The sequence below is a fragment of the Oryctolagus cuniculus genome, chromosome 21, assembly GCF_051225735.1.
Source record: "Oryctolagus cuniculus isolate XC-2025 breed Fujian yellow rabbit chromosome 21, ASM5122573v1, whole genome shotgun sequence".
Lineage (NCBI taxonomy): Eukaryota > Metazoa > Chordata > Mammalia > Lagomorpha > Leporidae > Oryctolagus > Oryctolagus cuniculus.
The window spans coordinates 19,868,890-19,883,844 of NC_142887.1; the positions used below are offsets into that span (position 1 = coordinate 19,868,890).

Below are 14,955 nucleotides of genomic sequence, written 5' to 3' on the forward strand. Positions count from 1 at the left end.
TTCTAGATCGAGAGGGGTTTCTTGTTTTTTTTTTTTTTTTTGAAGATGCTCAAAGGCGGTGATGTCATCTGACTAAATTAAGTCGTGACTTGCTGCTGAGCTGGGCTCCTAGCAGCCACTAGACAGAACATGCCAACCAGCAGCAAGACAGGATTGAAGGGAGTAATTTCCCCACAGATAAACAGTGGTGACACATGCTCTGTTTTCTATCCTCCTCCTTCCAAACAGGGCCAGGGTAAGATACATGGCACCTCCCCTCCCAGGTTCCAACAGAGCAGCTAGATCAGTGTGTCCTTCCTGGCTGCTCCAAAGTAAAAGGATTTGAGGAATTACGGGCCAGTCCCCTGGGGGAGGAAAGGCAGAAGACACAGCATTAGGGCACACAGACAGGGCTCATTAAACATGGATTAAATCACTGAGGTCTCTTTCTCTTCCCTCCAGAGCTTGGGTGTTCATACAGAGGGGAGATATTAATATACAAACACAATGCATTAAATATAGTCGATGTTGACATTTAAGTGTCTCCCTCCAGCAACACAGTCTGTCTCCCTCTCCACGCACCCAGCTCCCGCAAATATATAAGCCTTCTTGGCGTGCACTCCTGAACACAATTTCGTTCTCATCGCTATTCTTTCCCCCTCCCCATGCCTTTTCTTTCTTCCCTTTTCCTGCTTTACTATTTTGCATCTCCCCAAACTGCTGTCAATCCATTCTGAAACAAAGCAGGATATAACCAGGGATACTGTGATTCCTTTTTTTTCCCCAAACCAAACACTTGGGCTAAGTGGCGTCTTTCTAATGAGCACGCTTACAGGGGATGATGGAACTTAAGCTTGCAGCTGGTCTCTGATCTGGGTATAAGACCTGCAAAAATCTAGAACGCATGAGCACTTTCCATACAGCAGTTACTCGGAATTTCCAGAATCCCAGAAGCCACCAGGTCCCTGACTGGTCCCACAAGGACCCTGACACTGTCACATGGTGCACACATTGGGCTCCCTAAGCTCAACAACAGCCAACAACTTTTAAAGATGAAGCTGTTTTAGGAGCCGGCATTGTGGTGCAGTGCCTTAAGCAGCTGCCTGCAATGCCAGCATCCTACATTGGAGAATCGGTTGGAATCGGCTGCTCTGCTTCCAATCCAGCTTCCTGCTAATGCACCTGGGAAAGCAGCAGAAGATGGCTCAAGAGCTTGGGACCCTGCTACCATGAAGACACACAGATAGAATTCCAGACTCCTGGCTTCAGTCCGGCCCGGCCCTGGCTGTTGCAGCCATCTGGGGAGTGAAACAAAAGATAAAAGATATCTCTCTCTCCTCTCCCTCTATATGTAACTTTGCCTTTCAAATAAATAAATCTTTTTATAAAAATTTTTAGAAAGGGGGGGACCAGCGCTGTGGATTAGCAGGTGGAAGACCCAGCTGCTCCAATCTAGATCCCTGCTGATGTGCCTGAGAAAGCAGTGGAAGATGGCCCAGGTGCTTGGGACCCTGCATCTACGTGGGAGACCCAGAAGAAGCTCCTGGCTCCTGGCTTCAGATTGGCCCATCTCCAGCCGTTGTGGCCATTTGGGGAGTGAACCAGCGGATGGAAGACCTCTCTCTCTGTCTCCAACTCTCTCTCTATAACTCTTTCAAATAAATAAAATAAATCTTAAAAAATAAAAAATAAATCTTAAAAAAATAAAAGGAGCTCCTGGCTCCTGCCTGGCCTGGCCCCTGCCATTGTGGCCTTTGAGGAATGAATCAGGGGATGGAAGACCTCTCTCTGTGGCTCTGCTTTCAAAGTAAAAAATCAAGACTTTCACTTTTGAATTACTTTTAAGCCAGGCAAGTCCTAAGCAGTGAGCACGCGCAGCCCCTGCAGGCATGCTCCTGTCCTAACACATCTCTAGCGATGCTCACCGATGGAGATGGGGCAGCATCCAAGTTGAGTCAGGATGCAAAACCACTCGGTCCAATCAGCTGCATCATGCCCAGACCACAGGGGAGGACGCCCTGACCGGCAGGCAGGAGTGTGCCCATCTGGTTGGCAGGTGCACTGACTATGAGAAATGCATGTGCTTGGGTGACACTCGGTTAGAACTCACTCAGCCTTCCCTGCCAGGAGCACAGGCCCAGTAAGCCGCCTTCCAGGGGGAACACGGTTTTCTAAGCGGACTTCCGAGCAGAGGAGAAAACAAGAGGATTCTACAAGCCGCCCCGAGGACCCTGGCTGACCCTTTAAGTTGCTAAGCCGCTACTTTACAGCTGAGACTCCTGCGAGCTGTGTGGGCCCAGGCAGTCCCTGTGAGAAGGATCAGCTAGGGGAAAATGCTCGCGAAGGCATCATTTTCAGGTTTCCAGGAAGAACCGAGGGTGAAACCCAGAGACCCCCCTTCCAAGTTCCACCTCCTGAGACCACGCTCCAGCTGAGCAAACACACAGCAGAGAAGAACTGCTCCCATCCAGATCATTCCAGATCATTCCAGAATCATGCAGAATACAGGAAGCAGAAGCTACAGTTTAAAAAAAGAAAGTAACACAAACGAGGGTAACCAAAACAGAACCAAAAATAGAGGTATTGTAGAAAGGACTACTTTAAGATACAAGATTATTTTTCTTTTAAGGATTATCAAAAACTAAAGTACAAGACCCAAGGGAACAGACTTCGGCTCAAACTGCAATTCAAAATAGCGATGGCTGCTTTAAAAGGAGAGAAGACATATAAATAAAGGAGGACGTTTCAAGATACTACAGAGAGCTGATGTTACCATCGACACTAGTAAGCATGCCAGCGACGGAGGAACCTATGGAAGCCATTTTCTAGCCATTAAACACCTCTGTGGGCCGTCCTTGCCCTCCTAGAACTCCCGAGCAAGCAAATACCCGCGGTGGCCCACGCATCCCCGCGGAGGCCCGCACAGCTCGCAGGCGCCGGCCGCACACCTACCGTGAGCGCCTGGATCTCCTCCTCCGCTTCCGCGGTCGTCTCCTCCAGCTCGGTCTTGGCCTGGCGCAGTTGGCTCTCCAGCGCCGCCCGCGCCGCCTGCAGCGCCGTCAGCTGGGACTCGCGCTCCTGCAGGGAGAGCTGCAGCTCCGTGAGCTGGCGCTTCAGCTCCAGCTTCTGCTCCTCGTGCTCCAGGCTGACCTGAGGGAGGAGGCAGGGGCCGAGTGAGGACGGAGAACACCACCTGCAGCCTCTGACCTGGCCGTGGGACCAAACCCCCAGTGCCGCACAGGGCGAGTGGAAGTGGGGGTGGGGCGATAGGTCCGAGTCCCGTGCATCTCAGGACCCAACAAGAGGGGAGGTCCGGCCAGAGCTGCAGTTTTGGATGTTAGTTTCCATGTCCCCTCAAAGGTCCAGGAGGTTTGGTCCCCAAAGTCTTGCTAGCGGTTAATGGGTTAATGTTAATGGATAATGGGTTCGGATGGGTGAAGGTGAGGCTTTGGGAAGTGATTAGATTGGATTAAGGTGCTGGGGTGGCGCCATGGCGGCTTTATAGAGACAGAGGGCCCCGTCTCTACTTCCTGGCTGGCCGTGTGATCCCGCCTCCGCACCTGTTCCACCATCCACTGCCCTCACCAGACCACTGGGGCCAGCAGATCTTCAAAGCCATGAGCCAGAATAAACTGTCTTCCTACATAAGTAGCTTCTGTCAGTTATGGTAACAAAACCTGACTCACACAGTTGGCGCTGTGTATCCACGGGGTCCACATATGGAGGAGATTCAATCAAGTTCAGATCAAGAGCACTTGGGAAAGAAATGTGTCATACTGAACACGTACAGACTATGTTCATTATTCCCTAAACGATAAAGTACAGTAACTATTTACACAGCATCTATATTTTATCAGGCTTTATAGGCAAACTAGAGATGATTTTAAACATACAGGAGGAAGTACATGCAGCTTATTCAAGAATACTATGCTATTTTATGCAAGGGGCTGGAGCATCCGTGGATTTTGGTATTAGGGGTCAGGGTGTCCAGGAGGCAATGCCCCACAGACACAGAGGAGCAACTGTATACCCTAACTATCCCTTACTTAGAGATATTCACATGCCTGGGAAGGCCTCCAAAGAAAACCACACAGCAAGAACCCCAAATGGAAGTGAGGATAATTACTCTTAATAGAAAAACATTGAAAGGTAAATGGATATAAATAATATCGTATTAGTAACAGGGACACTTTGATAATTAGGATGCAAATGGAACAAACTGAACTCTATTTATTTTAAATATCTCTGGCTCTGATCTGTTCTCATTAGGTTACCCACATTATTGTCACATTGTGAGTGAGTGATTCTTCCCTCCTCCTGTCTATCCATCCATCCATCCATCTACTCAATGTTTCATACACTAATTTAAGAAAAACTTACTCAGAAATTTCTGTGTGAAAAGGAATATGCAGATGAGAGAGGGGCTGGCACTGTGGCGTAGCAGGTAAAGTTGCTGTCTACAGTGCCAGCATCCCATATGGGAAGTGGCTGCTCCACTTGCAATGCAGCTCTCTGTTATGGCATGGGAAAGTAGAAGATGGCCCAAATCCTTGGGCCCCTGCACCCACGTGGGAGATCCAGAAGAAGCTCCTGGCTCCTAGCTTTGGAATGGCGCAGCTCTGGCCCTTATGCCCATCTGGGGAGTGAACCAGCAGATGGAAGATCTCTCTGCCTCTCTGTAACTCTGCCTTTAGAAATAAATAAATAAATCTTTAAAAAAAAAAAAGAGAGAGAGAGAGAGAGAGAGAAAGAGTGAGAGAGAGAGAGAGTCTCTGCCTTCAAGTTGGGGCAAAAGATGCCATACGCCATGGTCAAGTACAAAAGCCAGGGCATGGAGGTGTTGTGGGCAGATGAGAGGAGGAGGCAGTCTGGGGGTAAAGACAAGACGTTCAGACTTGGCACGCTGAACTTGAGCCCCAGGGAAGACATCCAAGTGGAAATGTGTAATATGGACTGAAACAATGGATCAGAAATTCAAGAGAAGGGCCTGGGTTGGTGATCTCCATCTGGGAGGTAGCTGAAGCTTGGGTTGTGATGTCTCTACTGTTGATGACTGTGACAACAATGATGGTGATGAAGATGATGTGATGGCAGCAAACACAGTGTTCACAACATGCCACCCACTATATTAACTCCTCTAATCTTCAAAACAACTCATGATGGAGGCACTGTTACTTCCATTTTATACATGAGCAAACTGTGGCACTGACAGATTAGGTACTTGTCAACCATCATATAACTTAAAAAAAAAATAATGTCAAGGCCAGCATTCACACCCAGGACATCTGGCTCATAGATGATGCACATTACTCTTTGTCTTATTAAAATGCCAGCAGAGCAGGCTAGGACACCCTGATGCCTCTTGGCAAAACCGTGAGAGACAGTGACACAGAGGCAAGGAGAGGTGGGGAGCTGGGTGCTGGACAACGAAAGAACCCAGGGGCCTTGCATCTTGGCCACGCCGCACCTTTTGCTGGGGAAAAGGTAACATTGCACATATGGGAGTTAGAGGAGGCCCAGGGCCCTTTAAGGTGGACGAACCTCAAGGCTGAGGCCTCTGCCCTCAATCTCTCTAGCAGCATGTGGCAAAGAGAAGACGAACTGGCCATGTTATATTTAGAGCTCAACTCCAAAACACCCAGGGAGAACATAGAGCTCTGAGCCTCTCATCAAACCTTTCAAGTTTCTCCTTCCATCTCTGGGAAGCCAACTACATTGATTCAAGAAAAAAGCCACAAGCTTCCTGGGGACATTTAAATAGCCCAGATGAGCTACAGCTGCAGGGCAGGCTCCCAGGGACAGATCCTGTGCAAAGCGACAGCAAAAGATAGCCAAAGTTCCCAAGCTAAAGAAAGCTGCCTGGGTTACTGACACTCACACTCCCAAGACGACCTCTACAGGGACATCTCGATCAATTTACCAAAGAGCAAAGATACAGCCTCAGATAGTTAAAGTTAAACCACCACCTAGGGCTTTGGGACAACCTGGAACATGGTTATGGAATTCCGAGGAGTGCGCAAATCACCCTGGAGCTTGTTCAAGGCACAAAGTCTTCATCCCCTGCCAACCCCCTGTAGTAAAGGTGACACTCTGGTGATGCCAGTGCGGGTGTCCACACCTTGACAATCTCCAAAAAACATGGGTCATTCGTTTTTTCTGTATTTGGAGAACAAACTTCATTTCAGGATCCCAGTACATGCCTAAACTTGGATTCATGAAAATTGAGTCCTCAGAACGCCATCCTGGTTAACAGTCATTTCCTTAAGAAAGACCATCTGCTCTTTGAGGAAATCCATCACAAGTGTATGAGCACATGCGATACACGAGACACTGCATGCTCACCCCCAGTTTTCCTGAATTCTGGTCCTGGTTTCTGCGAGGGCCAACTGACTCTGCCCCCTAGGCCACAACAGCCAGGACCAGGAACAGGTCTGTCCTGTCACTACTATACAAGGGCACTTCACAACCTTCATGGAAAATGTAAATAGATAAGTTTACTTTGGTGCAAAAAAAATTGAAATCCACACACAGTTTTTTCATAAAACGTATTTTCCATGAATTCTTTGAAGACCCCTTGTATATCCTGGCCACTTCCGGGCACACAGAGGTCTTTCAATAAATACGTCATGAATACACAAGTGTGACTTCATGTCTTCAGTGAGCCTCAACAAGTCTGCAACCAAGCTTGTCTTATTTCCCTCCCCCAAACCGGCTGCTCCTCCCAGCTTCCTGATGTCCAAGACCACAACCACCTCCTAGCAAACGACCCTAGTTTGGCCTAGTCTTTGATGAGACTGCCACCATCACCAAGCCAGGCTCTGTGCTTGCACGACATCACAGGGCCCTCAGGAAACCCTGATCACGCAGGATTCAGTCTGCTCCCACGGGACAGGTGCACCCATTTACAAGAATTCCCATGCAACCCCATGAAGGAGACACGTGTGCACTGGCAATTTACAGAGAGGTCAGTCTGCAACACTAACAGGAAATGGACGTGGAATTCTAACCCTGATCCACAGGCCCAGTCCACACTTTGGAACCCTATGCACAATGGCCCTTGTATGTAATGTTGCCTTACGGTAGAAAGCTGGGCTGTTCAGGGTCCAACAGATTCTGCCAGAGGCTCTGCCCCTCGCTCTAGCTCCGCCCCTCGCCCTCACCTCCCGCAACCGCGTCTCCAGCTCCAGCAGCCGGTTCTTGTCGCTGTGGTCCTGGTGGCTGATTTTCTCCAGCTGTTCTTCCAGCTTCCGGTTCTGGGCCTCCAGTTTCCCAGCCTGCGTCTCCAGGTAAAATTTCTGTTGCCTGAGTTCGGAAATCATCTCTTCCTGGGCCTTCCTGGTGGGGGTGGCGGCAGGGTCCAAACAAAAAATCACAATCGCGTAAGGGTGAGCCTGTCCCCCTGGAGGGGCGGCCAGGGGTGGAATGAGACACGCGTCCGCATTAGGTGGAGTGTGGTTGCTCCAACATTAGCTGTCAGCTGACCCAGCCTCGTAGGCACGATCCCAACATGCGGAGGCCGGGGACCAACTGAGTCATCACCACTCAGAGTTCTTCACCTATGGGATCTAAATATGCTTGAGGGGGAAGCGAAAAGAAGCTAACTGTTCACTCCTTTATTTTCCTTCGAGAGGCTCCACTGAAGAGCAGCAAGAAGCCCCTGTGGAGTTCAAGGGTGGCCCCAAAACTCACAAACACAGGCCCTGCAGAAGCAGCAGCAATGAGGGGAAAGAATCTCTGCCTTCTACTTCGCTGCTCATCTTCCCCAGTGGACTAAGAAGTCTCAAAACCCAGAGCAACTCAATGCCCGCAAAGCAGCCAGCCAAGCAAGCTGATTTTGACTGAGATGGGAATATTTGGGAAGATAATCTGAAGACAGACACTCATGGGCAGGGGGCGGGGATCCTAAAGAATGCGATTCATGGGGATCTTAGTTTCTTTAAAGATTTTAACAGATTAAGACACATCAAAGCGCTCCTATATATGGACAGTCCTCACTGAACCCCAGACTTCCTGCCCCAGGGCCTGGCCTAACTATAGCAAAATGCATGCCCCAAACTGGGCACACGCAAAATCACTCCCTACTGATTCGGGGAGGCAGGTCTGGGGAATAAGGACCCAAAATTTCCACACACAAATCATAAATAGCTTCATTAGAGACAGCAAAACACTCTGTAATCTGATGGTGATCTGAGGCACTTAAGAAAACCCAGCTCCAAAGAGAATGCGCAGTGAAATGAGACCACTTAAAACAAAATTACATGAGCACAGACGTGATTAAATCCGCTCCATCTCCATCAGATAGAGGCAGAACGGAGTCTATGCCCCAGGAGAGAAAACCAAAGTGCAATCAAGCCAAGTTAGACACTGAATACTCACATGTTCCTTTGGGTAAAAAGACTGCTATTTGCTGCAAGTTTATTGGCTTCAGACAGCTCCACGATCCTCTGTTCCAGGGATCTGATCTTGGAATCCATGGCATTGATCATCTGAAACACAGAGGACCTTTGGAACCCCACCGGCAGACACTACACCGGAATAGGATTCATGTGGACCAGGGTGGCGGGGTGCTGGGGTGCAAGTCTGGTCTGACACGAGGAACTCAACCAGTCTGCACCCGAGGGTCACAGATATTCCCACTCAGAGGGAGGGGCCGCAGCTGTTTGTTCAACAGACTTAAAGGTCTTCACACAAGCTACATGGTTTGCACAAAAAACATGTAGAGGAACCCGTGCAGGACGCGGCATCCTGCAAGCAAGCCTCGGTACAGCTCTGTGTCATCGGCAGGTGACCCGGGCCTGCAGGTTCACATTCATCATCTCCCACAGAGTTGTCACTTCCCAGTGACTCCTTCTCGCTCGCCCAGCCGCAGTTGTTCCAACCCTCTACATCAAAGTGTCCCAGATTTAATGAATTGTAACTTTCCCAGGACCCTCGCTTACAGATTCTGATGTGCAAAGTCTCAGTGGGGTCTGAGACAATGTGTGTGTTAACAAGGGTAGGGTCAGGGTTAACAGAGAGAGAACAGGCAAGTAAGAAGCAACAAAAAGTGAGAGACTGAGAGCCACTGGGCATTTTGAAGAACCCCATCCCAGCAGGTAGGAGATCAGTGAGAGCTCTTGACAAAGAGCACAGAACTGGTCACGCGGGGCCCCCTGCTCTGCTACCTTTAGGTGAGGAAGCAGGTGCAGAGGAAGCGTCCTGCTATCCACAAACCCCAGGGGACTTGACAGAAAGAATGCACCAGATGCAATGGAGCCTTCCCAGGTGGGTGATTCTTGGCATTTCCAGAAACCCCTCCTTCGAAAGCTGGCTTTGCGAGTCCTCCACCTACCGCCTTCTGCTCGCTGAGGATTTTGCCTTTCTCGTGGGCCTCCTCTTCGTGTCTCTGCATCAGGTTCTCCAGACTCTCCTTATCAGCCAGGTCTTTCTTTATCTGATTGTCCAACACCTGCAGGAACAAAGGAAGAAGTGAATGGAGACCTTCAAGGCAAAGCAGAGCCTGGAAGATTCAACCCAGGTTGGTGTCAAGGAAGAGGCAAAAACAGTGAGGAGGTCTCAGGCCTCCAAACTGGAGTGAAAAGAAAGCAGAAATAAGGAGTCTATCGACTGTGATGAGATGGAGGAATCAGGACCCACCAAGAAAAGGCAAGTAACAGGTGGACATAAACTAAGAAATGTATTTAAAACCAGCAGCCAAAAAGCCCAGAGAGCTCTTGCCCAAACAAATTAGACGCCTGGATGGGGAGGGAATGATATCTCCCTAGTGATCTTGACCTAGAGAATAAAGTTCTGATCGCTTGCGGTTTTTGCCTGGAGATAAGATTTTCTTAGCCAATGTGTTCTGTGCTAATCTGCACAAAATTAATTCTGCATACTCCTGGGCTATGTGCAGAGGGACAGACACTGAAGTCTGCAACCAAGGCCAAGGATGATCACCAACAGCCAGGGACAAGAGGATGTTGCCCACTGAAAACACAGGTGGATGGTTAACAGATTGAAAAGACTAGATAAAAGAGAAAAAAAAATGCCTCTCTCTTCCAATCATTCCTCTCATGCAGCAACAACAACAACAAAAAAAGTCACCAGAAGGAAAAATCTTTCCCAGAGGATAGGAAATCATGTGTTCTCAGTGCTAGGAGCGCCACTGTTAGCATCTACTGTTCCTAAAGAATAAAACAAATCAGCTACAGTGTCACCAACCACCAGCTCCATCTAACTTTCTGCGAAACACACACAGCTCCTCCCGGTCACCAAAACGACATGCAGGGAAGAAAGGGAGAAGGCAGGCGTTCAGACTCACCCAAGCCTCTGAGCACAGCCCTGTGGCTCACATCACAGACACTCTACCCAGCTTTTCCAAATGACACCAAAGGCGTCAAGGAGGACAACAGGAAGGACGAAGGCTGAAAACCACCTTTCCCACAATGCCTATTGTGAAAGGACTTCACAGCGCGTGGCCAGTAAGCAGGGAGGGGGCCCGCAGTTTTAAGAAAGGAAAGAACAAATTTCAAAGAGGGCTTTTAACTACAGCTGACTGATGGGGAAAATAGGGCAGTGTCGGTGGAGAAGAGCGGACGGCTGGGGAACAGGGTCATGAGAAGAAGGCTGCAGCTCGGCGGGACAGGCGACCCGTTCTCCTGGACGTCAGAGCACAGTTCTAGAACTGTGAGCGAGAACAGGGCAGAATCTCGGGTGTGAGCACAGTCATTACTGAGAGGGTCTCACAGAGGCCAGAACAGGAGACGTAAAGCAGAACAGGACATAAACAAGTGGTTTTATACAATTCCCAGTAAAAACAACCGAAGAAAACAGATCTCTCCCTAACAGACCTTGGGATCCACAAACACGGTTCTCTCCGTCTAGAAGGTGGTGGAGACCGCAGGAGATGTAGACTGGGCATGCGCCTTTCTTACAAGTGCTTACGCAATGAGATACACTCTCAGGAATGGGACCTCAACCTCCTCAGTGATGAACAGCAAGAGGAGAGTGGGGCCGGGAGGGACGAGCTGCCATCAGGAACGCACACATCTCTTAGCTCGGAGAGCACTCAACAGGCAGAAGGATGAACAACAAGATGTTCAGGGGAGATGGGGGAGTGAGGACCAGGTTTGAAATGAGATTCCACTGCAACGCATCTACGTCAATTTAAGATAGAATGCGGCATTTGACAAGAATGTCAATATAATCACCCAAATCATAGGATGGGTTTCAGAGAATTATTTTTATCATGCAAATATGCCAATGAACTACCGTGTGTGTAGTCGCATCATTTCCTGAAAATTAGCTTATTCTAGAGATAAAAGTCTGGAAGCCAGAAGGTACTCAAACCAAAAAGATTGGTAAAGTTTAAAATGCACTAAAGTAGGAGGTCACATGAGAACACCTTGAAGTCATCGCTAGATAATTTTCACATTGATGAAAAAAAAAAAAAAAAAGAGACAAAGGAAAGAAGGTGGGATGGGTCTTCTCCTGCTGGAGGTCCTGGGCTCCAGTCCCAACCCTGCTCCTGACCCCAGCTTCCTGCTAACGCACAGCCTGGCAGGCAGCGGGTGATGGCTCCAGCACTTGAGTACCTGCCACTGGTTTGGAAGAAAGACTGAGTTCCCAGCTCACAGCTTCGACCTGGCTCAGATCTAGCTCTGAGAAAGTCTGGAGAGTGAGCCCGTGGATAGGGGGAGCATACCTGCACGCACACTCCTACCATTTAAACAAATAATAAGTAAATATAGAAAAGCAGGTACCAGGGAGGTGATGGCAGTGACACTGTGAGAACCTCTGAATGTTTGGTCTCACTAAAGAACCACTCTCCTCTGAGAATTCCAACCAAACCGATTCTAAGATCACCACAGACATTGAAAACTTCCTTCAATGTCTGATTGGAAGGGGAAGTGACAGTGTTTGAGATATAATGACCAACCTGTGATTACCAAGAGTGGAAGAATGGGGGCCAATGGTGTGGCTCAGTGGGTTAAGTCAGCACTTGTGACACAGGTATCCCACACTGGAGTGCCAGCTGGAGTCTCAGCTGCTCTGCTTCTGATCCAGCTCCCTGCTAATGTTCTGGGGGAAGCTGGGGAAGATGGTCCAGGTGCTTGGGCCCTGCCACCCCAGATGGAGTTCCAGGCTCCTGCCTTTGACCTGGACCAGCCCCAGTTGCTGTGGGCATTTGGGGAGCAAACCAGGGACTAGAATCTCTGTCATTCTGCCTTTCAAATAAATAAATGAATCTTTCCAAAAAAAAAAAAAAAAGAATATAAGAATATAACAATGAATGAAAGGCTTGGTAGAAATTTATGATAATGTGATTTTAAAAAGAAATTGAGGCCGGCACCGCGGCTCAATAGGCTAATCCTCCACCTAGCGGCGCCAGCACACCGGGTTCTAGTCCCGGTCAGGGCGCCGGATTCTGTCCCAGTTGCCCCTCTTCCAGTCCAGCTCTCTGCTGTGGCCCGGGAAGGCAGTGGAGGATGGCCCAAGTGCTTGGGCCCTGCACCCCATGGGAGACTAGGAGAGGCACCTGGCTCCTGCTATCCACTCTGCCTGTCAAAAAAAAAAAAAAAATTGATAGGCTGGCATCTATATCCATTTCTGATAATATACTGGACAAGGTGTCAGGCCCGCCCTTCAACTGAAAATGATTTAAAATGATAGATAAAATATGGTAAACATTCTCTCAAAAGCACCTAGCTGACAAGACAGTAAGAAATCACATAGCAAAATCTAAGTGGAAACAGAAGCAAGAAGAGGTAAGGATAGTAAGCTGTTTTAACCTGAGGTAGTTGCTGAAATGAAAGAACTTAAGCTTCAGCTTTGATAGCTTCAAAGATCAAAAAGAGAAAGATATCAAAGCCCATGGTCATCTCCCAAAATGGGCACACATTTGTACCCATGGCCTCAAAGAATTTCCATCATTAATTTTCCAAGGAAAACACACAGCTCACTAAGCACACACAGAGAAAAAGACACCATAACAAAGAACCAACAGAACAGAGCAAAAACAGATCTGAACACAATCATGCTTAATGCATCTAAAGAAGTAAAAGACTTGAAAATGAAGGAAAGAATAGGCAATTACTGTCTTGAATAATCTAATAAACTCAGGAAAGAACAACTAAAATGCCTAGAAATAAAAAACACAATAACTGAAGTTAAAAACTCAATGGATGGATCTAATAGATTAAACACAGCTAAGAAAGAATTTGTGAGGCCAGTGCTGTGGCTTAGCTGCCATCTGCAGTGCCGGCATCCCATGTAGGCACCAGTTTGAGTCCCAGCTGCTCCCCTTCTAATCCAACTCCCTGCTAACACACTTGGGAAAGCAGTAGAAGATGGCCCAAGTCCTTGGGCCCCTATACCCATGTGGGAAACCTGGAAGAAGCTCCTGGCTCCTGGCTTTGGCCTGGCCCACGCCTGGCCATTGCAGCCATTTGGGGAGTGAACCAATGGATGGAAGATTTCTCTGTCTCTCCCTTTCTCTATCTGCAATTCTGTCTTTCAAAATAAGTCATTTAAAAAAAATGGGTGAAATAAACACATTTTCAGAAAAAACCAGAGAGCCTGTTACCAGTGGACACGACACTTCTCAAGGGTACATTTTAAATAACAGGAATAGAGGCTCAGGTCTGAAATGCCAAAAATATACATATATACATACATATATATATATATACACATACATATATATATATTCTTTACGCAAAAACTGGTGAATGCATGGCTCAATCTAAATGACTATCACCTAAATGACAGTGGGCAAAAAATAAATAAATAAATAAATAAATAAATAAATAAAGATGCAGTTGAGAAAGTTAATGACCAAATTTAAACTTCAGATTTGAAACGTCCCCCCACGGAGGAAGGACAGCATTTACCCACGAAGTCCTTCAGTCTAGCAGGAGGTGGCTGAAAGTACCCAGGGACAGAGGGGGGCTGGGCACGCTCGGGGGGGCGTCAGAGGAGATCAGAAAGTGTCTTTACTTTGATTTTTTCCTCGTAGTGCTGCTCTTTCTGTTTCAGGTGTACTTCCAGGTGCTGCGCTGAGACCTGGGCTTCCCGGTGTTTCTCCTCCAGCTCCTGCACATAGGAAAACAGATGGTTAGGTGTGCAAAGGGCAGGCCATCACAGCAGACGCTAGACATTCAGAGGAAACATGACTTTGGTACAGCACCACGGGTAGCAGGCAGCTGCTCCTCCATTTCTAGCCCTGAGGTTCTTGGGAAGGAAATCACCACAGTTCTTTGGCCCTGGTTCTCCATGTCCGAGTGTTCACACACGGATATGCACACAGCTGGTGGGCTGTGAGGCCTGGGATCAGAAGTTTGTCACCATGACAGGTCAAAGCCAGCTCTTCATCTTTGCACAGAGAAATACGTGGAACAAAGCAACATTTCCAAGTTTAGGGCAGCACAAAAGCTCCTGACTAGCATCTTGAGTCTCGGGTCACTTCCACTGCTATGATGGCCTTCAGCAAGAAAATAACTTTGATTGATTGCGATGATAAAGAATATTTTGCATTGCTCAAGAACCCTAGCTAAAAAGGAAAACTAACATTATGACATGACTGTAGTGCTTTTTTGGAGGGATTATTTTAACTGACTGGTGTGAACAGCACAGGAGTACCTAGAGATGTGTACATAATATAATGTCTATATGACACGGTGCAAACGGGAACCGAGCTGAACATAAAACACATCGATAGTAGTGACGTAGAAATGCATGCACATTCACGTTAAAGACGGGAAGAGAATTTGGAGTAACACAAGTGGCTCTGATTTAATGTTCTCTCAGTTCTTTGTTTCCTGCTTTTAAATGAAATCGTGATTCATTTTTGAAAATTATACCAATTCATTTGCCAGAGTATTATAAACGGATCTTTTAAAAGGCAGCATTCAGTTCACTAAAACAGTCTCTACACGCACAAGGAGCTGCATCTACATTAATTCCCGTGAATCTGGACCCATTAGTTAATTACCAGGA

General features: G+C 47.8%; 1 protein-coding gene across 18 annotated transcripts in view; it reads right to left on the reverse strand.

The window, feature by feature from the left end:
- The window catches only part of CIT (citron rho-interacting serine/threonine kinase), a 180,927-nt gene that overhangs the window by 57,495 nt on the left and 108,477 nt on the right, over positions 1-14,955 (reverse strand). For all 18 annotated transcript variants that reach the window (XM_051826609.3, XM_089323271.1, XM_089323270.1 and 15 more), the window contains 5 exons: positions 13,957-14,052; positions 9,311-9,427; positions 8,356-8,465; positions 7,140-7,314; positions 2,932-3,129 (listed from right to left, as the gene is read on the reverse strand). In XM_051826609.3, coding sequence (XP_051682569.3) covers positions 2,932-3,129; positions 7,140-7,314; positions 8,356-8,465; positions 9,311-9,427; positions 13,957-14,052 — 696 coding nt within the window. The remainder of the gene's footprint in view (positions 1-2,931; positions 3,130-7,139; positions 7,315-8,355; positions 8,466-9,310; positions 9,428-13,956; positions 14,053-14,955) is intronic.